Below are 25,144 nucleotides of genomic sequence, written 5' to 3' on the forward strand. Positions count from 1 at the left end.
GTCCGCAATAGTGAAGTTTAGGAGTAGGACAATTGCCTATGATGGGTGCTATTAGTGTCAAGCATGCTTTAGTGAATTGTATACAGTGTACATACAACACATGAACTGCTTGTACAGGTATGATAAAAAAGGCACAGAACTATTTTAAGACTACAAACGCACACTTAAATCTTTGGGGGGGGAACGAATATTAACCATTGTGGTCTCGGACGCTACCGTCATTTTATAGAATATCCGACGCAACGCTGTTTCTCTCCGTTTCAGTAAGAAACTAAATGCCTTATTGCCAACATTTGTTTTTCTAAATTGCAAGGCCCGGGCTGTTGGTCCGTTCGGCCTTCATTTCCAAAGTTACCGTCGCTCAGAAGCAGCAACTATTGTATTCTGGCTTTCATTAAGAAAAAAAAAAGGGTAATACATTTCTCAACTACATTCCGAAGAAGCGCTTTAAAAACGGACGAGTGAATGAGAGTCGTTGTGCACACAGCACATCTTAGGTTTGGATTTGGCGCTTGGATGCTGCGAGGGGGGTCTGTGAGGGAATTATTTCGGGGGGAGGGTAAGAGAGTCATTCCCCCCTCCTCTTTCTCATTCTCCTTTAAGTCTATTGTTGCGAGTCTTGTGCTTACACTGCCCGGAGCTACTATCAGTACTAAAATGCTCGGAGCGGCTTTGCGCTGTAACCGGAGAGTCGCTAATTGAGAACCCTGGACCTTCTGGCTTCCTCCCGGACGAGCCATTAGTGAAGAGATACCGAGCAGAGCGGTGCACAGACTCCGCATCTGCTGCGTCGCTGCAGTCGATGTCGTTTTTTTAAATTATTTACGTCCCAAGTCCTGCAGCAGGGGTGAAAAACAGAAAGCCTACACGATCAACACCTTTCAGCGGAGCCGCGGAAGACAAGCGAGAATCCCGGAGAAGGGCAGGAGAAAATGTTGTTCGGGGATTTGTTGTTTGTAATGGATTTTGCTATGTTTTTTTGCTGGGGCTTTTGACTCCTGAATTTGCGTGTTTTGTAAGCTGTTGTGTTTTTTTTTTGCTTCAACCTACAAGGAATCAGTTTTTTTTTATTATTTCGGTCTGGAGAAAACACAGCCAGGACGCTGGACTTGTTTCGGACTTTGCACTCAGTACCAGGGTGTCAGTGCCTCCGGGGACTCGCAATTTCAGAAGCTAAACCGTAGTGTTTGGGGATAAATCCGTGCAGCTCTTTTCTCCCGGAGGAGGAACACTTGAGTACCCGAAGCTCGGGTGAGGCCACAGAACTCGGGACCCAAGTCCTAAATGGGGATCCATCTCCCCGATGTCTTGGAATTGTGATTTATCGAATTATTGACTCATCGGTTCGCGGATACGCCAACAACCCAAGATACCGAGGCAAGGTAATTACAAATCTTAAACCATTCCCACCTTTCCGTGAAACATGAGCTCTGAAACAAAATTAGGACTTTATTTCGTGATGAGGGATGTTTATTACAGGGCTTTGAGCGAGGTGCCTCTTCGCTGTGTTTTTAATTCTCGTTTTTGAGAATGACGACTGTGTGTGCGCTCGCAAGTAAGCGTCTCCCCGACCAGTTACGCAGCCCGTGGGGGCTCTAGTTGTGTTGCAGAAGGGCTGGTGTTTAATTATAGGTTTCCTCGGCAGTTTGGAGCGAAGTCTCAAGTGCTCCGGCTAATTTTGGAGTTTCAACCAAATTCCACAGACCGGTGACACCGCAGCTGCAGTCTCTCTAGACTCCGGTGCTTACCGACCTCTCTGGACATCTCTGCCTCTCTGTCTCGTCAGATGTTTCTAAAAACAGAAGTGAGGTGGGAAAAAAAGTCGTTTTCCCTAGACGGGTGCGTGTCCCGTAGTTGGATGAATCAATCACTCGAGCTGTATGAAACAAACGTTGCGCGCGTCCTTTCTATGTCCAAGAGCAATACGCTGTAAAAATGAAAACGAATACCTGAGTTGATTTGAAAAAAATAAATTAATAGGACGAGTTAAATTGAAATGAACACCCAACAAGGTAGTCGGTATGAGGCCAGTTCTAAACTCGCCAGCCGGCGTGAATTAAAAAGGCAGTGGACTCGGTATCCAGTGTTTGCGCAGTAGTTAAAATTTAACCAAAGATACAAGTTGGAAAGGAACAGAGCTAAAAGGACCCCTGCCTTTGATTTACGGTGGATGCAGAGTCACCGAGGGGGGGGGCTGCTAAATTTAGCCTGGGCTAGTAGTACAAAACTGTGTGTTACCTTGACCATCGAGTCACGTACTGTAGAGCTGGGCTCCGGTCGCTTGCGTTTTTCTCTCTTGTAGCTCCGAGACACGTGAAGTGTGGACTCACCATTTTTTTACCATTGGTTTACTTCAGCTGCCCTGGCACGCCTAAAAATTATTTTTTTAAAAAAAGAGTAAACCTTTGTTGAGTTTCCGGTATTTTTTATTACTGCGAGCTAGGTCTCGGTTAGCGTACGTGCGAATGTGAGCGTAACGCGATGGGTTGAAGTGTTGAAATACAATATCCCGATATCAGGGCCATAGACGATGAGACATCCTGAAAGGCATTGAATGAAATGATGCGAAAGTGACACGAATTCTGATTCTAAGCCATTGTTTTTTCCCCCAAAAAAGTCGCATAATTTTATCGAAACACGCGATGGCCAAGTAGCTGGAACAAGTCACACCGGACGCTTCTGCGCTAATCGCCGGGGTCTGCCCTCGCACTTTTAACGCTGTTTACTTGGTAGTCCTTGGATTAAAAAAAAAAGAAAGAATCCCATCCCCATCTTTCCAAGCCCGTGTCGCCGTGGCAACGGCTCTCGGGCTCCCCTCCGAGCCCTCGGCTGGTGCCAGGGAGCGACAGTCAACTGCACTTTCTGCGCGCTGTGATGGGAGGGCGGGGCGGGTACAGACGTGAGACAGATGGCAGTTGCGACAAGTGAACCGAGCCTGGTTGTGTTCCCTTGATAAGATCGGAAAGGCGCTGGCCGTGGCCTTCTCCCGGCTGTCCCGAAGGGTCTGTCCGCTGTGAACTGTACAAAGCACTCTTGAGGCGAAAGTGTTCTTCGGCGGTGTTGAAGGGCATTTTTTTCCCATGCAACACCCGACACGACTTGCAGTTAGCAAAATGCGAGAGAAAGCATAGATATCGGAATAAATGAGCGTTAATCTGTGTTTTTTCCCCCCTGTGATTCGTGATTTTAGAGGTGTGTGGTTACATTATTTATATAGTATATAAGTCCTAAGTGCACAGTAACGAGAATATGCTGCCAAAGATGATCGGCCGTACGCCACAATGCACGGACTGTCTCTCACAGTGTTTTCTTTCATTAAACATCAACAGTGTGCAGTCTGTTTGGTGTTGGGGTGTGTTTTAGGTGAGAAACTTAGTTTAGAAACTTACAGTTTCTCTGGAGAAATGGCCATTAGGAGCAGCTCTTTCCTGGAGCATGTTTGGAGTGAATTTCTTACACAGGAAAATACTCCAGAAAAGACTTGTTTTCTCCGTAGTGGCTGATCATAAGTGAAACTAAATGTCGCAGAACGTCAGTCAGCTGTCCTGTCTCTGGCTGCCTGCATATAACAGGGCAGTTTTATTCATGAGAGCTTTTCAAGAAGCCACAGCTCTGCTCTGCCACAGGCTCAATCGGGGGGCTGCCGTAAGCGGAGGCAGAGAGGAGACCGGAAGGGTGCCGGTATCTTTCTCGCGGAAACGCAGTGATCTCAACCATCACAATTGCGAGACCTACTTCTGTGCTTTCAGAAATACTGCTTGAAAGGAGCCATTGTCTGCTGTTTGCAGGTATGGCCTCATGGTCAGGGAATCACAAGGACAAATTCAGCACAATCAGAAGTGTTTAAGCTGAAGCATTATCCTTGTAAGCTGAAGCATTATCCTTGAAGAGCTGGCATTGCTTAGACCATTCCAGCACATCTTTCCTTACTCATAAACAGCACATTGTAGTTGTTACATCTTGAGTAATTTATGACCTCCTGCAATACAGAAAAATGTGTAATCGTGACCTGGGAGAGGCGGGGTATTTGTGGTCAAATACAACTGTGCGTGAAGTTTTTGTTTATAAATGCCTGCTTTTTAAAAAAAAACAAAATAATAAATCTGTTTTGTGTTAAAGCATGCCTAAAATGTTTCCCTTGCACTCTTGCCAAGACAAACGTGGAAATCGGATGTTCGGATTTTGAAGCCCGTTTATAATTAACGCGATTATTGTTTTTGCTTCAGGTTTCAGGCCGTGGGGGTGCGAACTGAGCCTGCCGATGTCAGGAAACAGCATCTAACGCCAATTGAGGGCTGCAAGACTAACCCCCCCCGACTTCCTCCCGCCACCTTTATATAGAAGACATTCTGACAACAGCTCAGCAAGATGAGCCCCTTCTCCCGGCTGTGCTTTGTCCTCTTCGGGATGTGGGAAGCCGTGCTGGCTAAGCCGCTGGCTCTGGAAGACAGTCGGATGAACGGTAGGCTGCCCTCGACTGCCGCGGTATCACAAGGCCGGTGAAGGGGGGCTGGGGTCCGGCGTGGCCTGTCCTCCTGGTTCAGGGCTGGACCAGCTGGGTGCTGTACAATTCTGGTCATCACTCTCAGTCAGAGTCGGACCTGAGCTCTCCGATGACCTAACTGCATCAGTTATGAACTGGATTAGCTGTCTTGATTGAAGCAGTCAAAAGTCTTCCACAGAACTGTTCAGCTGCATAGCTACTGTTTAGTTTTTAGTAAAGGAACAAGTAAAGGTTTATTCCCTGCTGGAAAAGCGTAGAAAAGAAACAAAATGTTTCAGCTGTGGAGCTTTCTTTGGGTGTGTGAGTCTCTAGTAACCTGTAGACTGAGGCGTGGGCTGTCTGTCTAACACCAGGAGTAAGGATCACGGCTCTGGGAGATCACTAACAAGATTTTGTGAATAACCACGTCACCAAGATGCCTTGCCAGTCAGTTCTGAAGGGATGAGGGATATACAGTCTGTGCCGGCTGTGAGCATAGGCAGTTCTCTCAGCAGCTGGAGGGACCTGTCCTGGCAGGGTCACCCTGCTGCACTCTCGGCAAAAAGGCAGGCTTGCCAATACCCTTTTAAAAAGGCGTTTCAGAGAAACCTCAATTCCCTCGGACACTTGGGCGGAGCGGTGGCTCTGTGGCTCAGGATCTGCTCCTGTGGCTGGAAGGTTACTGGTTCGAATCCCGTGGCTGGCAGAGGAATCCCACTCTGTCGGGCCCCCTGAGCAAGGCCCTTAACCCTAACTGCTCCAGGGGCGCCGTACAATGGCTGACCCTGCGCTCTGACCCCAAACTTCTCTGCCTGTCTGTGTGTCTCATGGAGAGCAAGCTGGGGTCTGCGAAAAGATTAATTCCTAATGCAAGAAATTGTATATGGCCAATAAAGTGATCTTATCTGATGTAGCTCTCATCTAAAGCAGTGACGGATAGCTCTTTAAAGTTCTGTTCACCGAGCTCAGGGAAAAGTAAGGTGTCTTTCTTGCTTTTAGGGAACCAAGTTATGCTAAGTTACAGAACAGCCACTGAAGTGAAAAACTACAGCCAAAAAATCGCCGCGCGGTGTTCAGGTGGCGTGGCGATTACTCATGTGTGTTCCGTTGTAAAGCGACAGACTCAGTTAATGGGTTTCGAGGTCTCGGGGCCGTTGGCAAACGAAACGGGCTTTTGTTGTCTGGATTCTGGAAGCGGTCCGTGCGGTCTTTCCCGTTCTCAAACAGCGTTTACAGCGCATGGTAGTGGGGTGGGCTCTAAACAAAGTAGTGGTGTACGCTTTTTGGAATAAAAAAAAATCTCTGCCTGTGTTTAGCACTGTTAACGGAGTTTCTCAATCCCCGCCAAAGAGCCCCAGGCACGGAAGTATAGATTTGTCTGGCCTGTTGCCAGTGCTGGATGGGATGAGTGCTGATACTGTACGAGCTGCCTGTTTGAGTATTTCAGCTGTGGCTGGAGCTTTAGACAGCTGGGGTATCTTTACATTTATTATTTTCTCAATCCAACCTGATGCTCAACTAAGGTGTTCCTCTACTGCAACAATGTAGCTTCAGTTGAAGCATGCACTCAATAGAAGGTGCATTCTTTTTTTGCTAAAAACGCTGTACCTGAGAATGGTGATGTCAAGTGGTGAGGGCTCAGCTTCGTGACTTGCATGAAGCAGAGACTCCACACGGGAGCCGACAGATGCTGCCCAGCGTGGGTCCTGAAACGATCTGTTCCTCCTGAATTTCTGGTCTGGATTCTTCTTCCACCTGAGCCTGCAAGTTGACTCCAGGAATGGGAGCTGAAAGGGAGAACAATGCTCTATTGAGCACCTGCCAGGAGAAATTAAAGCAATTTAATAACGGTCATAATTCTCCAGCAAAGCTACCAGGAAAGTTCTGTTCCAGAGGGAGAGGGAGGAGGGTTGGTGCAGTTATGAGAAGAATTGTTTTCCCCTGGGATGACATCCAGGAAACTTACATTTTACATGATTTTCCTTGCCGCACACTTTGAAACATTGCCCAGCAGGGGGGAAACCCTGTTTTCAATCAATTGAGGAATGGTTAAATTAATGAATAATCTTCAGCTCTTGCTTAACACTCGCCAAAAAGTTCAATTATTTTTAGTCTTCCTCTAGGCCTCCCTTTTCTTGCTTCATTAATTTCAGTGATGTCTTCAAAAAGTAGTTTGCCTTGTGCTCTTGACTGGTTGATGTTCTTTTGGTGTCTTGTCAGATATAGAACGTGAGAGTTTTATTGAAGAAAAAATCCCAGATGATCTAATCTGTCAATTTGATATTTTAAGTCTTCTGGTTTCTTAAGGGGAGATGGCCTGAAATACAGAAGCAGTCCAACCCTGATAGCATCTGTTTTTTGTAAGATAGGGAAACAGACTTTAAAATGTACTAAAACAAAGCAGCAAAATAATTTCAGAGCCAGTAGTTTTTATTGACATGCTCTTTTAATGAATTCCTCAGCCCTCCAACATCACTTGTGCCTCTTCCGATTGGGCTGATATAGCGTCGAATATGCTGAAATACATCTTTCGCTGTGTTTCAACTTGCCCATTTTCATGCATCCTGAACAAGTCGGGGGTTTTATTTTTCCTGCAAGAAAGCCCTTTGCCAGTTTGCCCATCAGGGTCTGTAGTGTGACTGAGCACTTAGTCTCCTCATCACTGGCCACCCCCATCCCCCAGGTCACAGGCGGGTCAGAGTCCAGTCTGGGGGCTGACAAGTTCATTAGAGCATTTACGTGCAGCAGTCAGGGTTGGTTGGGGGAAGCAGGGAGGAGTGCTTCTTCTGCACTTTGGGTGGCTGACAAAGTTGTCACGCAGGGAGGGGCAGGAGTTCATTTCTAATGTATCACACCTCCCTTCCACAGACCACCCCAGGGAAGCCAGAGAGCTCCCTGTTTAATTACTGTTTATACAGCACCTTGAGCAGTTCCTCTCGACACCTTGGAAGATGGTGACACAAGTGGGGAGTTTAGTGTGATATGATGAAGCGTCAGCTGTCAGCTTTAAACACAAAACAAGAAAACAAATGAGGGTGTTCACTTTGTATTCTTCTCTGGCTGCTGCTCTGCTGTCTTTAAATTAACTTGTCCAAGTCAAGACAGAATGGCGAAGGTAACCCGAACGGTCTACAATTAAAAAAAAACACAGGAAGTATTTTTTTAGGAAAATGCTCTTTCTTTTTTTCTGGGAGCGAGGTGTAAAAACATTTCTCCTGTAAAAACAACTCTTCGTGATGTCCCAGTTGTTTTTTTTCTTGCTGCCTAAAATAAGACTTTTGCCAAACTTGCCAAATCTGTGGGAACAGAAGGTCTAAGCAAGTTTTCGGATCCCTCTTTTTCAGAGCCCAGGCCCTCTCGGCCTGTTCTGCAGCCGGGCTTCCCAGGAAACAGCACAGTTGTGGCCGGGAGCGATGTGGAGCTGCACTGCCGGGTCTCCGGGACCGCCAGGGCGCGGATCCAGTGGTTCAGGCCTGTGGAGAGGGATGGGAGTGTCTCTGTCCCTGGCGGCCCCCCCTACCTCAGGGCTCTGACGGTAAATCTCTCCTTCCCGCACGACAATTTCTGTTCAGTTCTTAAAATTCGAAAAAGGTAAAGAGAACAGCCTTCCCAAATGAGCTGAGAATCCACTACGTTTTCGAGTGAGGCCTTCCTCAGGAAAAGCACATCTGGCTCCCCAACCTATCCGATACAGGGTCATGGATGAAAACGATCCTCGCTACCCAATCAACCAATTAACCAACCAGGTTGTGAGTTAATCAGTCGTGCTGTAAATACGCGCCAGGTACCCAATAAAGATATAAGCATAAGAAATATAAAAGTGGGTACAAGTAAACTAATGTGCCCACAACACTCAACGATGTGGGAAAGGAATTCAGTTATCGCGGCACGTTAATGTGTCATGTCATGTGTTGCGACATTAATTCGGGCCCCGCGTGCTCTCGGCCTGCTCAAGAAGTCGTTGCTTTCCCGCGCAGCCGAATCGCCTGAACGTCTCCAAGGGCAGCAGCCTGCGCCTGGCCAACGTCAGCCTCGCCGACGCCGGGGAGTACGTGTGTGTGGCAGAGAGCTCCGCCGGCCGGGACCGGCGGTCCGCCTGGCTCACCGTGCTGACAGGTACCACCTTGACCGCGCTCCCGCCATTCTCCCTGCACCGCCGCTGACTGCTGTGGTGCAGCACTGGCAGGAGGTTTGCAGACCTTATTTTATTTGAATGTGAACAGATGAAGAGGCCTATTTTGTATCTGTGGCCCTACATTCGTTTGCATTCCAGATTCAGCTAAATCTTTCCACACCAGAAACGCCTTTCTCTTTTTTCTCTAATCTAAAAAATGTTTAAGATTTAAATGTGCGACAAAGGGAAAATTAATACAGGACAGGGATGCAGTTATTTTTTTCTCTTCTTTCCCAGAACGGCCACCTCAGACGCCTGTTCTCTCTGCAAGTGTGCCCTCAATGTCCAACAGCGTCTCATCAGGTAAGATTCAAATGGTGGACACCGAGCAGCAAAAAAATAAGCTTTTTGTTCGCAGCATATTTTGTAGCTTAAAGTCTGGGGACAAATTCTGAGGCCTTAACAGCTTGAGTTTTACACTCATCGTGCCATCTGGATATTGTCACTAGGCAACGCAGAATAATTTTCAAATCTTTCTCCCTTTTTGTTATGAAGCCCTAGCTCCTGTCACGCTATGACATGTTCATTACACTCATTGTCAACTTGTCAGGCTAGTTGTGTAGCTCCCTCTCAATCCCACAATACCTTGAGGAGGACAAACAAGGGGGAGGGAGGGTCTCCGTTGCCATGGCAACCAATGTTCATGTTCCAGATGAAAAGAACAGAGTTGAAAGGTCATGCTTGGGAAAACACAAGTAGGCCCCCCTTTTCGCGGAGGGACGGGGGTTTGATTACAAGATGACAGTGAGAGAGAGTCCTGGGCTTTCATTTTTTTGTGTGTGTATTTTATCCAGGAATTTCCAAAGACGAAACAACAGAGCAGTTCTTCCTGGAGCCTGGCGAGGTGCTCAAGCTGACCTGCGACGCCAACCGCACAGGTGGCATCCACTGGTTCAAGGGGGACATGCGGATTCACCATGGAGACCGCATCCAGATTCAGGCCAACGCCATGGAGATCTCCGAGGTGACGTACGAGGACTCGGGCCCGTACTTGTGCGTGACGCGCGGCACGAGGGAGGTTCTGCGCAACTTTACCATCACCGTCGTGGGTAAGAGAATAATCCCGAGTCCCACTGAGCAGGCTTTCTGTGTCTTCCACTTGCGTACTCTCTTTCAACCGGTAGTCGCTCCTCGTGCCCTGCATCTTGGGAATAATGAGATGACTAGGCAAATCTTCAGATGTATCTAATTAAATGTTTTGTTTCTGTCATTCATCGCAAGTATTGATAGTAATCTAAAATGTTAGGGGGTGGTTTCATGAACTTCAAAAATATTTGAAAAGATGGAAAGAGGGAATATATTCTACACTGAGTGGATGGAATTCTGCATGTAAAACAAATGCACACACCAGGTAGGGTTGGTTGCAGGATGAGCAGATGCTGACTCAAGAGATTAATTTTCACAATTCCTATTCATTTACTTAACTAATTATCTCTTTCAGACTCGCTGGAGTCAGGTGATGATGATGAAGACAATGGCTTGGAAGACACAATGGCAGATGTGGATGAAGAACAGACATATTACACCAGAGGTGGGCTGAATGTCCGTTACTGCAACAGCAGCCTTTTTTATCTATAGGGTGCCTGGCGTGTGCTCAGTGAATTGTGGCTCTCGCACATCCCACTAGAGAGGGTCGATAATCGCTTTGCAGAAAAGCTGAAGGTAGGAGAGGTGTGGAGACTGGTTGCAATAAGACTGAGGCCACAACTGAGAGCAGTTGAGGATGTTGTTAGGAAGGTCTTTAGCCCCTTCCTAATAACACAAGAGGAGAGAAGGTCAATTATCTTGTTTAGCTGCTAGTCGCTCAATGATCCCGATCCAAGAATCCATCAAGGTTTTTGACATTGGATCCCAGTAGCCTGGTTTTGCACTTCCACATTCCTGTGTGTACAGACATGCCTCCTGTTTTCTGTCCTTGAGTGCTCGTAAACTTAATGTCCACTAGTGTCCTCCAGCACCTTGTCAGCTTTGTTACTGTTTCTCCCTTCCTCGGATGAGGAAAGTAATGCCACAGTCCGACCCATACCCGGTCGTGTGTTCGGTGTTTGAAAATAAAACACTCCTGCCGGCACATGGCATTTTTCTTGAGTCTTCCATCATTTCTTGTGCTTATAATTAGTTATTTCAAGGGATAGAAAAAATATTGAATAGAGTAGCCCACCAGCTTGAACACGTGTGAGGGTGACTTGTTTTGCGTGAGTTGTTGTTTTGTTGTTCAAAGGTGCCCAGGATGTGCACTCCCTTAGTACTATTAAGTGTGCCTTAGTGATAATGTGGTTGAATGAAGCAGAACAGCAGAACGGCTGTTGAAGCCTAGTCTGCAGTTCTTTGTGTTGTACTTAACTAGTCATGATAACCTTGCCTCTCCCTGGCAGAGGTGAGGAATGAGAGGAGGGGAAGTGTGACTCTTAGTCAAAAGGAGGGATTCATGTCTTCCGTTCTCAAACACTACCTCCCTTCAAGGGCTGATTGCTGTTTGTACAAGGTCACTGAAGCAGAGCTAGACCATGAGTGAGGGAGAATTTCTGCTTTGTCTTTGAAGAATATGCAAGTAACAGCCACTTAATATGAGCCACTGGCAGAGGGCAGGGGGAGTATAGGAATTTAGCATAGCTGACAGAAAATCCTGTGCTTAGTGGCTGCAGCAGTATTGCTTCCCTATTACCTGTGTGGTTTTCAGGAGCGCAATTTGTAAATAATATGTCCTGTAAAGGACATAACAGCAACTGTAACAACAGGGCCTGGATGCTGCCTTTCAGTGCAGCTCTTTGCTGAGTATCGCGTTAATTAAACTCCTTGACCATCCCCTTCCAGGACCTTACTGGACCCACACGCAGCGGATGGAGAAGAAGCTGTACGCTGTTCCTGCTGGAAACACCGTCAAGTTCCGCTGCCCAGCCATGGGAAGCCCTCTGCCCACCATCCGCTGGCTGAAGAATGGGCGGGAGTTCAGAGGAGAGCACCGCATCGGGGGCATCAAGGTACAGGGGGTTGTCTCGCTTCTGCCTTCGGGGGGGCACAGGGTCCACAGCTGGCCTCGGCAGCCTCCACAGGCGGGATCGTGGCCAGTGGCCTGGAATAGTGCTAGGCCCAAAAAAGCCTTTCAGAAACCATCAAACTGCCTTGCGACAAACCATATTTCAAAGAGAGAGACAAAGGTTCTTTTGAAGGGTGTTCGTCGAATAAAAACTACCATGGGCAGATTTGTAGAATTATGAAGTAGAGGAATACAAATCCTTCATGGTCATCGTCACTCCAGATACCAGATACGAGATGGTGTTGGTTCTTTAAAAGCAAGAAGATCTGATTTTGTGCCCTGTCTTCCTGTGCCAGCTGCGCCATCAGCACTGGAGCCTGGTGATGGAGAGCGTCGTGCCTTCGGATCGAGGGAACTACACCTGTGTGGTGGAGAACATCTATGGCTCCATCAGCCATAGCTACCTCCTGGATGTACTGGGTAAGGGCCGCGGTCCTCATTCCTCCTCCTGTCCAGGCGGTGAAGAGAGTCTCTTCTCCAGGCAGGGCTGTGGTCTGTGTGTAACTAGACCAGTGTGGCAGTTTTGTCCCTGACTCCAGGTCATTGTTAGTCTCCTCACCCGTATACCTGTATTCCTAAGGTCTACCCCCTCTTTACCCAATCCCTCAGCTTCTTCCACTGACGTCCGTCTTCTGTCATCCAGCTCACTCATGCAAACCTAACTATAATCAAACCATGCAAACCTCAACTCATCTTGCCATCTTACAAGAGGTCGTTGTCTTCTTCTTTTAGACGGTTTTGACCTTGATCATGGGTAGGTGTCATGGGAGCAGTTCCAGGTTTCTGGATTTGCTTCCAGTCTCAGGGTGTCTGTTTATGCCTCGAGAGTTTGCATGTTATCTCTGTACCTGTGTGGGTTTTAGCTAGGTGCTCCTGTGTCCCCATATCCCATGACCCTGCAGGTTAGGCATGATGGTAATCAGGCCTCATAGCTGACCATTTAAAATTGCTCCCTGCTCAGGGGTCCTGTGAGCAAGGGGAAGAAGCTCTTGATTCTGTGCCATCTTCTTCCTAGGCTGAGCAGGATCAGTATTTCCTTGGTCTATAGACAATTTATTCTCACTGTGTTGTCTGTCCAGTTCATTTCTATTTTGAGTGCACTGTGTACAAAATTAATATAAAGTTGCATTTGTTAATTGTTGACTTGCTTTTATTCTGATCCTAACTTGAGCAAATCTATTACCAGTGAATGAGTCTGAAGGGCTTTTGTGACCTGTTTAAACAGTGTCTGTTTTGCTCTTTGCTAAGTGCTTGCTTGACAAAACATAAAAACGCACAGCAATTTTCTTGTAAAAACAAAGAAAATTGGATACCTTGTTTAGCGTTTGTCAGCAGTCTCTAAAAAGGTTGGAGGAAAAACAGTTCTGACTCCCAGCTGTGATTAATAGCATTAGCTTAAGAAATCCCATCACCTGAAAATCTGTTTAGAAGCAGGTAAACAGACAAATCTAATATCCAAAAACAAAGGGCAGCAGACCATTAACAACCAATCTTGCCTCCTGTTAGCCTCTTAATTCAGTGTTGAATGTTTTAAGAAAAATCGCTTGAAAGGGCCAGTACAGTTATCACACTGAGGCAGGGGTGGGAGAGATCTGGAATGCCCCCAAGCTTGAGATGTCTGAAGATATTGTTACTTGAGCAAGGACAGACAGGGCAAGAAATACTGGTGCAGGGGAGACGTGACCCAGGCAGCAGTGTGTGTCAGCTGTGACCGGATACTGCGAAGCGCCAAACAGACAGTCTGCTACCCTACCTGACCTGTGACGGACCCGAGTCCGGTATGGGGTCAGCTACTATCCTCCAAGCATGTGGGGGGATAGAGCGTCTTTATACACGTACACATGCTTCCAAAAGCTTCAGAGCACTTTAATAGTGGCCCAGCTACACACTCCCCTAATGGAACCAATTAGCAATTGTTTGCCCTGGTTGGGAAGTGGCGCTTATCTTCTGTGCCTTTGCTATCTGATCAGATTAGTCGCTGTAATTAACATGGTTCTTTTTATAGTTCCGTGGCAATTACTTAAGGAATGAAACTCTGCTGCCAACTGTGTTGCCTGCTTTTTTGTGAAAGGAATAAACAGGCTGGTCGTTGGCTGGGTGTCTGTATTGCCTGTGTGCAGGGCTCCACCGTAATACAAGCACTAACACAAGAGCGAAGCACAACACAGTGCTATTCAATTCAGCGAGCTTCATTGGCATGACTGAGGAATTACAGTGTTGCCAAAGCACATGCTGTCAGCACAAGGTTTACGTACAAGGAACATAAGTATCTTACTGCTGTGCTGCTTATTTGAACGTGGCTTTGGCCATGAGATGAGTACTGCAGCCGTCTCTCTCTTGCTGCTGTTTCCTGCAGTGCCGTGCCAACGACACGTTGACGGGTCTAGACCTCTTTGTGCAGCCCTGATGGTTACCCTCTCCCCTCTTTTCCTTCCCAGAGCGGTCCCCCCACAGGCCCATCCTCCAGGCTGGCCTGCCCGCGAACACCACAGCCGTGGTGGGCAGCGACGTGCAGTTCTTCTGCAAGGTGTACAGCGATGCTCAGCCGCACATTCAGTGGCTCAAGCACATCGAGAAGAACGGCAGCCGATACGGCCTGGACGGGGTTCCCTACGTGCAGGTCTTGAAGGTACGAGAGCACTTTTCTTGGTGGGGGGGGGGGCTTGGTTTCATGCACATTTTGGGGGCCGAGTTTAACCTCTCATGACTGGATGAAGTGCCCATTATAATGCCAGTGCACACACACTGCTTACAGTGACCTTGATCTGGTGCAGCGTGGACAGCTCACTGGGGATGAACTCATTCATATGTGTATTGGGTTTGAGGCAGAAATCAAAGCTGCAATGAGGATGCAATTTCCTTTCTCATTCTAATGCCAGGTGGAAAAACGCATTTCTGATGAAAATGTGTTGCATTCTTTTTTTCTGGCCGTTTTCACTAACGCACAAAGGGTTTGGAATTATTATTCATTTGGGATTTTTTTTCCCCCCCTTGATCCTTGCAGACCGGCAGCCTTAACATGTCTGAGGTGGAGGTCCTGTATCTGCCGAACGTCACTATGGAAGATGCCGGGGAATACACCTGCCTGGCTGGGAACTCCATCGGCTTCTCCTTCCAGTCTGCCTGGCTCACCGTCCTGCCAGGTAAGCTCCTTCACATCCCACCTGGCGAGGAAGGAGAAGAGGGTTGGCATCCCGCAGCGCTTCCCAAGCTCAGATTCCCTTCCGAAATCCAGTGACAAAGGAAAAGAGAAGGAGGAGCCTGAGACTTATTATTTATTATTTATTTATTATTATTTTGCATGCTTGTTCATCGAATGCCCCCTTAAGCCGCAGAAGAATCACCATGAAAATGTTGGTTTGTGATGAGAACAGGCCCATTCCAACAGCTCAGTTTCCATTCAGGTTGAATTGAGAGTTGACTCCGGCCTGCAGCTAATTCACCAGGAGGTAGCCCAGCTGCAACAGGCAGACCAAACAGTAGTAAGTGGTTAGACCTTGTGGAAGGCTTCAGCTGAATATGGTTCAATTGGTTGTTTCTTTTTGCAGAGGAAGAGATCCTGGAGGAAGTGGATTTACTGGAGACCAAGTACACGGACATCATAGTCTACGCCTCGGGCTCCCTGGCTCTGGTGATGGCCGTCGTGATCGTGGTGCTGTGCCGCATGCAGTCCAGCTCCGGGGTGGAGCCCTTCGACGTCCTGCCCGTGCAGAAACTGTCCAAGTTCCCCCTGCGCAGACAGGTAAGGAGTTACGCCCTGCCGTAGAAGCGTACGTGCAGGACCACAGTATACGGAGGTCAGGAAATAAGGTGGCTCCCAACTGGTATTGCTCTCTGCCCAGGGAAATATGATCAGCTGTGTGCTGTAGGCATGTACCCAACGTCCTTCACATGTGGACACTACCTGCGTCTCGCAGCCAGGGAGTCACCCATGAGCAAGGCAGGCTTGGAGCTGAGGAGTGGACACTAATCCCTTTGCTCTTCAGCCAGAAAGTCCTAAAACACTTCCGGTCCGAGGCTGTTGCTGTTCTCTCTTGAGCCTTCGCTAGAGGTAGTGTGGTTAATAGCAGTCTTAACGGGCCGAAGAAAAGGAATTTTGAAAACCTGCATGCTGGGAATTCTGTGGGGTCTGGCCACACACTAACCCCAATGCCGTGTGTGTGTTTCCGTCCAGTATTCCGTGGAGTCCAACTCGTCGGGCAAATCCAGCGCCTCTCTGATGCGGGTGGCTCGACTCTCCTCTAGCTGCACTCCAATGCTGGCTGGAGTCATGGAGTTTGAACTGCCCCTCGACCCCCACTGGGAGTTCCCGCGGGAGAAGTGAGTCTGCTTGTTTTTGGTTGTTTTCAGCTCAGTAATGCCCTCCTCGCCTCCTAGTTTCCCGTGACTCTGAATCCACGGGTCCCTAACGCTGCTTTCCCTGTCTCCCATTCTCTTTCTTGCTAGTCTGACCCTGGGAAAGCCGCTGGGGGAGGGCTGCTTTGGGCAGGTGGTGAGAGCTGAGGCTTATGGGATAAGCAAGGAGAGCCCGGACCAGGTCGCCACGGTAGCAGTCAAGATGCTCAAGGGTACGGTTCGCATGTCAATTCAATTCAGTTTATTTTTATATAGAGCCTTTCACAACGAGGTTCACAACAAGTTTGCCCCCAAGGCGCAGGTGTCACATTCTGTGTCTTGTAAGAATTGTACTTAAAATTTAGTGCAGTATTTGCAAAATAAGCAAAACATGGTAATTCCACGCTGGATTATCCAAAGGGAAATATACAGGCTGGGGTGCAACACCTCAGTGCCTGGTGTGATTCCCACTCTGGTCCTCAACTGTCCAGAATCCAGCAAGCTTTCCATGTCTCCTTAAGGTATCAACAGTTTTATCTCTTGTCCACAACCTGTGGATGTGGAAGCTGTGGATGATTTAAAGCAATGTAGAAAACCGGCTCAAATTCGGACCCCAAGCAATGGAGCTGGGGAGCTCAGGATGATAAGGGGGCTAGAGGTCAGTTCATTTCTGTTGTTGTTAAGCAGATGATGCCACGGACAAAGACCTGGCCGACCTGATCTCGGAAATGGAGATGATGAAAATGATGGACAAGCACAAGAACATCATCAATCTGCTGGGGGTCTGTACGCAGGATGGTGAGTTTGCTTGGTCCCTTTGCCTTGGTTTCAGCTGCTCCAGGTCCTTAACCCAGTCCCTGATCCCTGGGGACTACTTTGCAGTCCAGTGTTAGTCCTGGCTGAGCTTTTTATTACTTAGAACAATCAAACTTTCTTGACCAAACTGTTTACGGTGAGTACATGGAGTGGTGAAGTGACAAAAACATTTAGAAAACAGATCTTTGTTCATTCTCTTCTCAGCATCCATAAATAGCAGTAATTAAATAGGTCTTCCACACTAGAGGTGACTGATTAATGATGTTCGGACACATAGGTAGTGCTACTGTACCGGAAACTCCCAGTCACTGGAGCTCCAGATTGTTAAAGAGGAGAGTCCAAAAGCAAAGACATTGGTGCAGGGTTGATGTTAATTCCTACCCCTCTCCTCTCCTTTTTGAAGACGTTTTTCTAAAAAAGCAATCAAAGTGGATGTGTGTGATTCAGTGAGAGCAGAAGAAGGGCTACACACCGGCTGCACAAATTCAGCTTGTTTGGTAGTTAGCGGCTTGTGGATCCAGGAATCTCATCCAGGCGTTCTCAGCTCCCAACAGCATAGCTGGGCAGCTTGGCCCCCGCTGGCCTCTGGACAGCACCCCTTTTAACAACAGCTTTTAAACACACCTGTGTGGTTTTCACTCATGTCTTCTGCTTCGTGCTTCACTGTTCATTCTGAAGTCTGCTGGGTGTGCCCAGTTGATTTTAAATCTTTGCTCCCCTCAAGTCTTTGTTCAAGACCAAGACACTTCCTTCCAGTCTGTCAGTGGAGGACATGCCCTTTGCTCCTGGAATGTATCTGTTGGCTCTTCTCTGCGCTGATTCCAGAGCAGAATATTCTAAAACGAGCAGAAGTGATGTAAAAGGAATGAAAGCTAGCAAACACAGTGGTCCTCTAGGGCTGGGGCTGAGAGCCGCTTCTTTGTCCTGTGACCCCTGACCCCTGTCCAGTGTAGTTACGCCGGCCTCTCCCCCCACAGGCCCGCTGTACGTTCTGGTGGAATACGCCTCGAAGGGCAGCCTGCGCGAGTACCTGCGAGCACGGCGGCCCCCCGGCATGGACTACACCTTCGACGTCACCAAGGTGCCTGAGGAGCAGCTCACCTTCAAAGACCTGCTGTCCTGTGCCTACCAGGTGGCACGCGGGATGGATTACTTGGCCTCCCAACACGTGAGTCCACGGCCGTGTTCCTGTGGGCAGCCCTGGAGCGTATCCCACGCCGCACCACACCAGCTGTCCCCGGCAGCTCGGCTTTGTGACATCACAGAGGGCCTGACACAGACGCTCATCGGCACACGAGAACAGAGCGAAGGACGGGGGGCCATTTGGCCCATCTAGGCCTTCATTTATGTGGGCTGATGCCATGGCCAACAGTGGGGCAACAGTCCTACACATGTCAGCACTCGTGATGCTAGGAGGATGATCCCTGTGTGGCGAGAGGTTTTGTCTGTGTCAGCATGGCCATTAATAGGTGTGGAGCTGAGGCAGGAGGGAGGCCTTCTCTGTGGTTCTCTGCAGCCCACTATGGGCTGAGCTGCCTGAAATGCTTCAGTGCCACAAACCAGTTTAAGTATGAAGTATAAATGAGCTATTATACAGAAGGGGCACCAAAATACACTATATAAAAATCATGCAATCTAACAATTAATCTTCTGTTTTTCTTTCGATTGCCAACCTATATAAAGCCGTCTTGCTAAATATTGCTCAATTTACATACTGCATGTTGACTTAAGTCATATTTCGAACCAGCTTAGTCAACAAAGAGTAATTGTATCATTTGCTACTGTAGCCGTGTTCTTTCACAATGACCCAGGCAAAAGCGATTTCATTTTTTTCCCTTTTAAATGTTCATAAAGCCTTTCTTTTGTGTGCACCTCAGCCAGCGAGCCATGTATTGGTTCTTGTATTTTAAATGTATCCAGTTACTTGTCTACATGTTTGGTCTTGCAAGCCCACGTGCAAAGGAACTGTGCACCCGTTCCTTAGCCTGCAAGGATAAGCTCACAATATTTCATCACACTGGATTGATCAAGGAGTCCCAGCGCATTCTAAAATCCAGCATGCCCAAAAGCGTTGTTAACCCGGAACGTCTCTTAACATGGGAAGGAGCAGGGGAGGCTGGTGTTAATCGCTCTTCCTGTGTCTCTGCAGTGCATCCACAGGGACCTGGCCGCCAGGAACGTTCTGGTGACGGAGGACAAAGTCATGAAGATCGCAGACTTTGGCCTGGCGAGGGGCGTGCACCAGATCGACTACTACAAGAAGACCACAAACGTAAGCCCCCCCCCCCCCCAGACAAGCTGTGTTTTCTGGGGTGTAAACATTGTGACAGATCAAGTGCGGCGCTGTCGGTTCGTAGCTTTAATGGTTTTAAAGACAGACGCTTGATGTGTCTGCCGGTGACTGACGGCGTGCTTGATGGGAGATAATTGGGGGGCGGGATCTGAGGGACCTGTCGTCTTCCATAACGCTGTGTCCGCTCACCCAGCTGTCTCTGCGTTTCAGGGGCGGCTGCCGGTGAAATGGATGGCGCCAGAGGCCCTGTTTGACCGGGTCTACACACACCAGAGCGACGTGTGAGTACAACCAATCGCATCGGAAAATGTGCCAGACTGTCCGCGGACCAGACCAGGCTCTGAGCGCCTCTTCCACGCACACTCCCAGGGCTCCGTTGTGGAAACCAGGCCTAGTCTGGTCGGGGCAGAGGGGAGAACTCAGGTGACCTCATTTGAGGCAGAATGTGATGCAGTATGAATGGGAGAGAGGCATGAAATTTAGGCATGCAAAAGAGCCCTCATAAATGAAAGTGAACACCGCCCCCAAAAATAGTTAAATTGTCCGATTATCCTCCAGGAAACTTCTGTGCTTGAGGTGCAAATATCCACCTTTTATGTGAGCATCTGCATAAGGCCCCACGTGTCTCGGGTTTTCTCAGTTTTGTGCTTGCTGCTGTGATTTACGGCTCCCATCCCTGCACAAGGGTAGCTCACTGCAACATTGCAACACTCCAGTGTTTAGAGCAGGCCGTCTCGCCTGGCTCAGGGCTCAGTGGGCGAGTGGGCGGTCCTCATTTCCACTCTCGCGCCGCCTGCAGGTGGTCGTTCGGGGTGCTGATGTGGGAGATCTTCACTCTCGGCGGGTCGCCTTACCCAGGAATCCCCGTGGAGGAGCTGTTTAAGCTGCTGAAAGAGGGTCACCGAATGGATAAGCCGTCCAACTGCACCCACGAACTGTGAGTACGAGAGCACATGTCCGGAGAGAAAAGGCATGAAGCTCACTGCAACAGGGCGCCTTGTCAAAGGACAAACACCATGAGTCACAGTGACTGGAGACTAAAGAAACCAGAAAAGGTTCTGAACCAGCTGGTTTGCTTTTCTTTTATCTTTATAGACACACACACACACACACGCGCACCCCAACATTCTCCAGGTTTACTACGCCCTGAAACAGAGCAGACAGATTCCTATTGTTGCAGAACCAATGAGACACATTCCAACCTGCCAGTAACGGATTTTTCCAATAGCTGTCTAAAATTGTGTGGAATTTCCTTATTGGGGGAAAAAAACAAAAATTGCAACACCAGGGTGGCGGGTACAATTTGCAGCCTGCGGCCTCCCGTGTTTTTGCCGCTGGTTTCCTGTCGGCGTGTGCAGGTGGTGACGTCCGTTCTGGTTCCAGGTACATGCTGATGAGGGAGTGCTGGCACGCGGTGCCCACGCAGAGACCCACCTTCAAACAGCTGGTGCAGGACCTGGACCGCATTCTTCTCTCTGTCTCCGATGAGGTGAGCGTTTACCACACAGCCCATTAGTGGAAAGAGCCCATTGTGGGGCGGTCTATTCCTGTACTGGTTTTGCCCTAGCTGCACTGTGTGGCATTGTACACAAGAATAGAGCAGGCAAGCCTCAGCACTGTGGCCGGAGTTGCTGAGGCTGCGAAACCTGGTGTTATTTCCGCGATACTGTACTAAAACAGGATTCCTCTTTCATCTAGTACCTGGACCTGTCGACACCTTTTGAGCAATACTCTCCGTCGTGTGAAGATGCCTCTAGTACTTGTTCATCGGACAACGACTCCGTTTTTACCCACGATGCCTTGTCCACCGACCCCTGTCTCCTTGGTTACCATGATGTCCACTCCAGGATAAGGACCTGAAAGCTGTTTGTTTGTTTTTTTTTGCTCCAAATGAAATCTGCCATAGCCATTTGGGTATTCTGGGCATTGCGTGAGACGTTTTCTTGAAAAGCGAAACAGAAAGTGACTTCTGGGTTTGCAGGCTCGAAAGCCTTTCCCATCATCGACACAGAGATGCAGCTGTCGAAGTAGCCGCCTTTCATTTACAGGTACTTTTCATATTGAAAGGGCTTTGTTGGCCTGTCTGTTGACTCGCAGTGATGCCAAAGCAAAAACAATTAGCAAGTACACACACGAAGGATGTTTAACACGAAAACGTGATTATTTGAGAGGCTCGCTCTCCTCTGTGATAGAAGAGCATATCCTGGGCTGCTATTCCCAGTTCTGCCATTTACACCATTCCCACAAGTCCAGTAGGATTTGAAGGTGCTGTGATTCTGACTGGCGTGGGATTTCTGGGATTACGTGTTTTATTGTAGGGAAGAATCTAATCCCAGAGTATTTCCTGCGGTGCGTCTGAAAGTACACCTCTGGAGCGAGAGAGAGCATCTCCCTTCGAAACAACACAAACACACACACTTTAAGCCAATATTGCAGGCAACACCTGGAAAACCAGTCTTGAAAGATCAAGGCAGCAGTGTCACCAGAAATAGAATCATGTAGAAGATGAAAAAGAGAAAATCTATTTTGATATAATGAACAGAAGATGATAGCATTGTGAAATATAAATATAGAAATATATATAAGATTATTCTACAATCTGGTATTTAAAAAATCTTAAATCTCAGGATATTATTTTATGTCGCTATAGTGGCAACAAAGTGCCTGCATTTCTAACTCCATGTGAATATATTGAATATTAAAATATTTTTTATGTACATATAAAAAAAGAAAACCTTTTTCCACCTTTTTTATAAATTATTTTTTTGTTGATTACAATGAGAAATGAAGTGTTTTAAGGTTCAGAGATTCAAGTGTAATTTTGATTGTGGATTATAGATTTTTTTCTGTGCATTTAGAAAATGCAATGCATTTACCAGCAGATATTTCGGTGAACTTTTATTAAGAAACATTTTTAATGTAAGATGTATCAAAAGCAATAAAGAACTCAAGCTTTTCAGTGGTACTATATGCAATGCAAGAACAATAGGTGTAGTATCTTGGTGCGGTATTGTCTCAAACTTGCCTTTTAGAAATTCTCAGCTCCACACTGGACACCTTTCAGAGAAAGAAAGCTTGCTATTAGGTACTTTATGAGTTTTTGAATTGATCTAAAAACTCCTGCTTGATTCTGTTTTAAAAATGGAATCCTCCCTTTGTTTTCTGTAATCTTTTACCCTGTACAGTCAGTATTCTAGAGGCAAAGGCCACTGGGACAATGGGTTCTTTGGAACTTCAATGGGCGTGACAGCAAAGCCCAATGATTTAGGCTCTGCCTGCGCTTGTGTGCAAATGAACTGGCCTTATTATGGAAATGACCCCTGCTGCCTCTCATTATTCAGTCACATCTTTTAATATACAAATGCTAATGCTCTCCTTTTCAGAGCTGTTTAAATTTCTCCAGGGACTGTGGAGTTTCCCCTGCAGGAGATAAGAGTCCCGTGTGTTCCTACAAAAGGAGTATTTGAAATAATTTGCCCAGGTTGATCCATTACTGCCATTTTTATTCTTGGGGTATAAGCAGTTGCAATGTTGATGGGCAAAACCACATGAATTTTAATGTCCAAACCCAAGAGGTGCATGCAATGCAGTATAATGTCTGTCTGCTACACAGAATTTAAATTCTTCTGCACCTTATGCAAGAGCCCTGCCATTAGAATGAGCAGTCCTGATATAAAGGCATAATACAGCTCTTACAAAACAGCTGGCCAGGACACGTCTAGCTGGAAGCTTGGCCTTGGACAACGAGCAGAGCCTGATGCACATGGTAATGCAAACGGCTGTTATCATTCACCAAAGGGAAAGAATGGGAACCGAGTCCCTTTTAACAAGAAATGGATTTATATAATGGTGACATTACAGCATTGTGTGCAGCAACATTACAGTTCAGCCTCATGTTGTCATGTTGGAGTTACACAAACTCCATTGCAAAAGTGTAGTTATCTGAAGCCACTAAACAAAGGCAAAGGCTCCAATTAGCTATGAAATCGACTGAAACAGAATGCTGGGAAAAACAATTAAATATAATCAAGTTGATTAGTCCGGCGATTTGCTCGAAGTGGCTGTTTATTGAATGTGGCCTTCTACAACAGTTAAGGCTGTACTTTTCGGGATTCTGAATCTGGAATTGTGTCCTGTCAGCAGAAATGACCTGGTTGTATTGTATAAGACTGTGCACTCCCAACAGAAGTGTAACAAATCACCATGTTCTTATAACTTTGAAGCTTCTAAATAATCTTGTAAACATATCTAATTTATTTGTTTTTGTTTTGTTTTTTTATATAAAATCTATAATTTAAAATCTCTGTGGCTGTCTTCTCTTTCTCATTCTCTGTTCTGAACTGAAATAATGAAATCCAATATCCTTTTCAGTACACTGGAGAGCAGTGAAGTGACAATTCAATTAATTCCTGTATCTTTAACAATATCAGAGGGTTGCGGACAAGGGGGGGCCTTTTGTGCCATTGGTTCAGTTGCTAGGTTGCTGCTAGTCCAAGGACTTTATCCAGCTTCACCTTGAAGGACCTTAGGCAAGTATGTTTATGACACATGCTGATTACTGAAAATGTTAAATACTGAACTGACAAGAAGGATAGAAAATCAAATCATTTTGATGATTTAATTACAGGAACTGGATGCTAAGCTGATGGATCCAGACTTTTGATACATCAGCCTTTAGAGTTTTGCTCAGGATTGGCTTCATTACTCTGCTCTCCTCCCCACTGATAGCTGATGTGTGGTGAGCATTCTGGCACACTACAGCACATTGGTGGTGGGGTCCCTACGCTTTGAGTGGAGTGTCCAGAAAAGCACTATACCGTTTCTTGCATTAGCTTGCTCTTCATGAGGGTCAGAGTGTAGGGTCAGCCACTGTACAGCACCCTTGGAGCAGTTGGGGTTAAGGCCTTGCTCAGGGGCCTATTGGAGTAGGATTCCTCTGCCAGCTGTGGGATTTGAACCAGCAACCTTCCAGCCACAGGCACAGATCCTTAGCCACAGAGCCACCGCTCCACCCTGAATTCATGTCTGTTTTAGGTGGTTCACGTTTCTTAAATTGGTTTTAATTTGCTGTCACCCCTCCCTGTTCCAGTGCAGGTCACTTGCTCATTAGCCGGATTTTAAAAGCTTGGTGAAATCCAAATCTGCTTTATTTTGAAATGGCACGCTATCATATCATTGAAATGAAACAGCCATTTGAAATCCTGGCTGCTGCAGAGCAGAGCCCAGTGTCCTGGAACGCAATCAGAACCGATCAGAAGCGGCAGTCTGATCTCGTCAGGCCTCCCCTCTCACTCCTCTGGGCCACTTTGATCTGGCACAGACAGGGGAGCCAAAGGGCTCTGATTAGTTATCAGTGGGTTTTTCTGCCGTCTCCTGGAGCTCTTGCCTACAAAGCAATGATTGCAAAGACTGCCACATTGCTGTCCCACATACATCTGTGCAAACAGAAGCCTTATCTTTAATCTGGGGGTGTTAAAATTTCCTAGTTAGAAGCACATAGAAGCAATCAGTGCCAGCCCATTCACTGGCTCACGATCTGACCACAACATTTGATAGCTGACTCTTTACTTGGCAACTGTGTCCAGCAGAGAGGATGAGATAAGGAGAGACCTCCTGACCAGGACATTTGTGACTTCACACACACCCATCTGTTTTAAACAGAGTTGTGATAATGCGAATGTGACCCAACACCAAGCACAGAACAGAGCAGCCACATTCGAGGAGCAGCTGGTACACGATAGCTTATCTTAAGAGGAAACCAGCAGGGCCTGGGACTGATAATGTTACATCAGGTCTTCTCTCAATTTTGCAGATACTGAAAAGTTAATTCATCTGTTCATCTGTTGTTTCGCTTCAATCTGTTAAAGAGTATGAAGTAGGGCAGAAAGATTAAATTGTTTTTCATTTCATTTTGCCTGGCCTATTAACACTCTCCTGTGTGGTCTGCCTTCAAGCTCGTTAATTAAATTACAACTTCTCCAGAATAGTGCTGCCAGGATTCTCACC

General features: G+C 47.2%; 1 protein-coding gene across 1 annotated transcript; it reads left to right on the forward strand.

Moving 5' to 3' along the window:
• The first annotated feature begins 476 nt into the window (after positions 1–476).
• On the forward strand, positions 477–23,442 carry fgfr4 (fibroblast growth factor receptor 4). Its single transcript, XM_088604775.1, has 21 exons — positions 477–1,382; positions 4,227–4,462; positions 7,828–8,018; positions 8,461–8,599; positions 8,895–8,960; positions 9,452–9,706; positions 10,099–10,188; positions 11,472–11,638; positions 11,991–12,114; positions 14,133–14,323; positions 14,699–14,837; positions 15,243–15,436; positions 15,869–16,014; positions 16,141–16,262; positions 16,717–16,827; positions 17,823–18,013; positions 18,995–19,117; positions 19,349–19,419; positions 19,938–20,075; positions 20,522–20,627; positions 20,837–23,442. Exons 2-21 carry the CDS (start codon positions 4,369–4,371, stop codon positions 20,996–20,998), a joined length of 2,820 nt encoding a protein of 939 aa, XP_088460901.1. The 5' UTR covers positions 477–1,382; positions 4,227–4,368; the 3' UTR covers positions 20,999–23,442.
• Positions 23,443–25,144: the final 1,702 nt, after the last annotated feature.

This window comes from Lepisosteus platostomus, chromosome 13 (assembly GCF_059453375.1).
Source record: "Lepisosteus platostomus isolate fLepPlt1 chromosome 13, fLepPlt1.hap1, whole genome shotgun sequence".
NCBI classification, from domain to species: domain Eukaryota; kingdom Metazoa; phylum Chordata; class Actinopteri; order Semionotiformes; family Lepisosteidae; genus Lepisosteus; species Lepisosteus platostomus.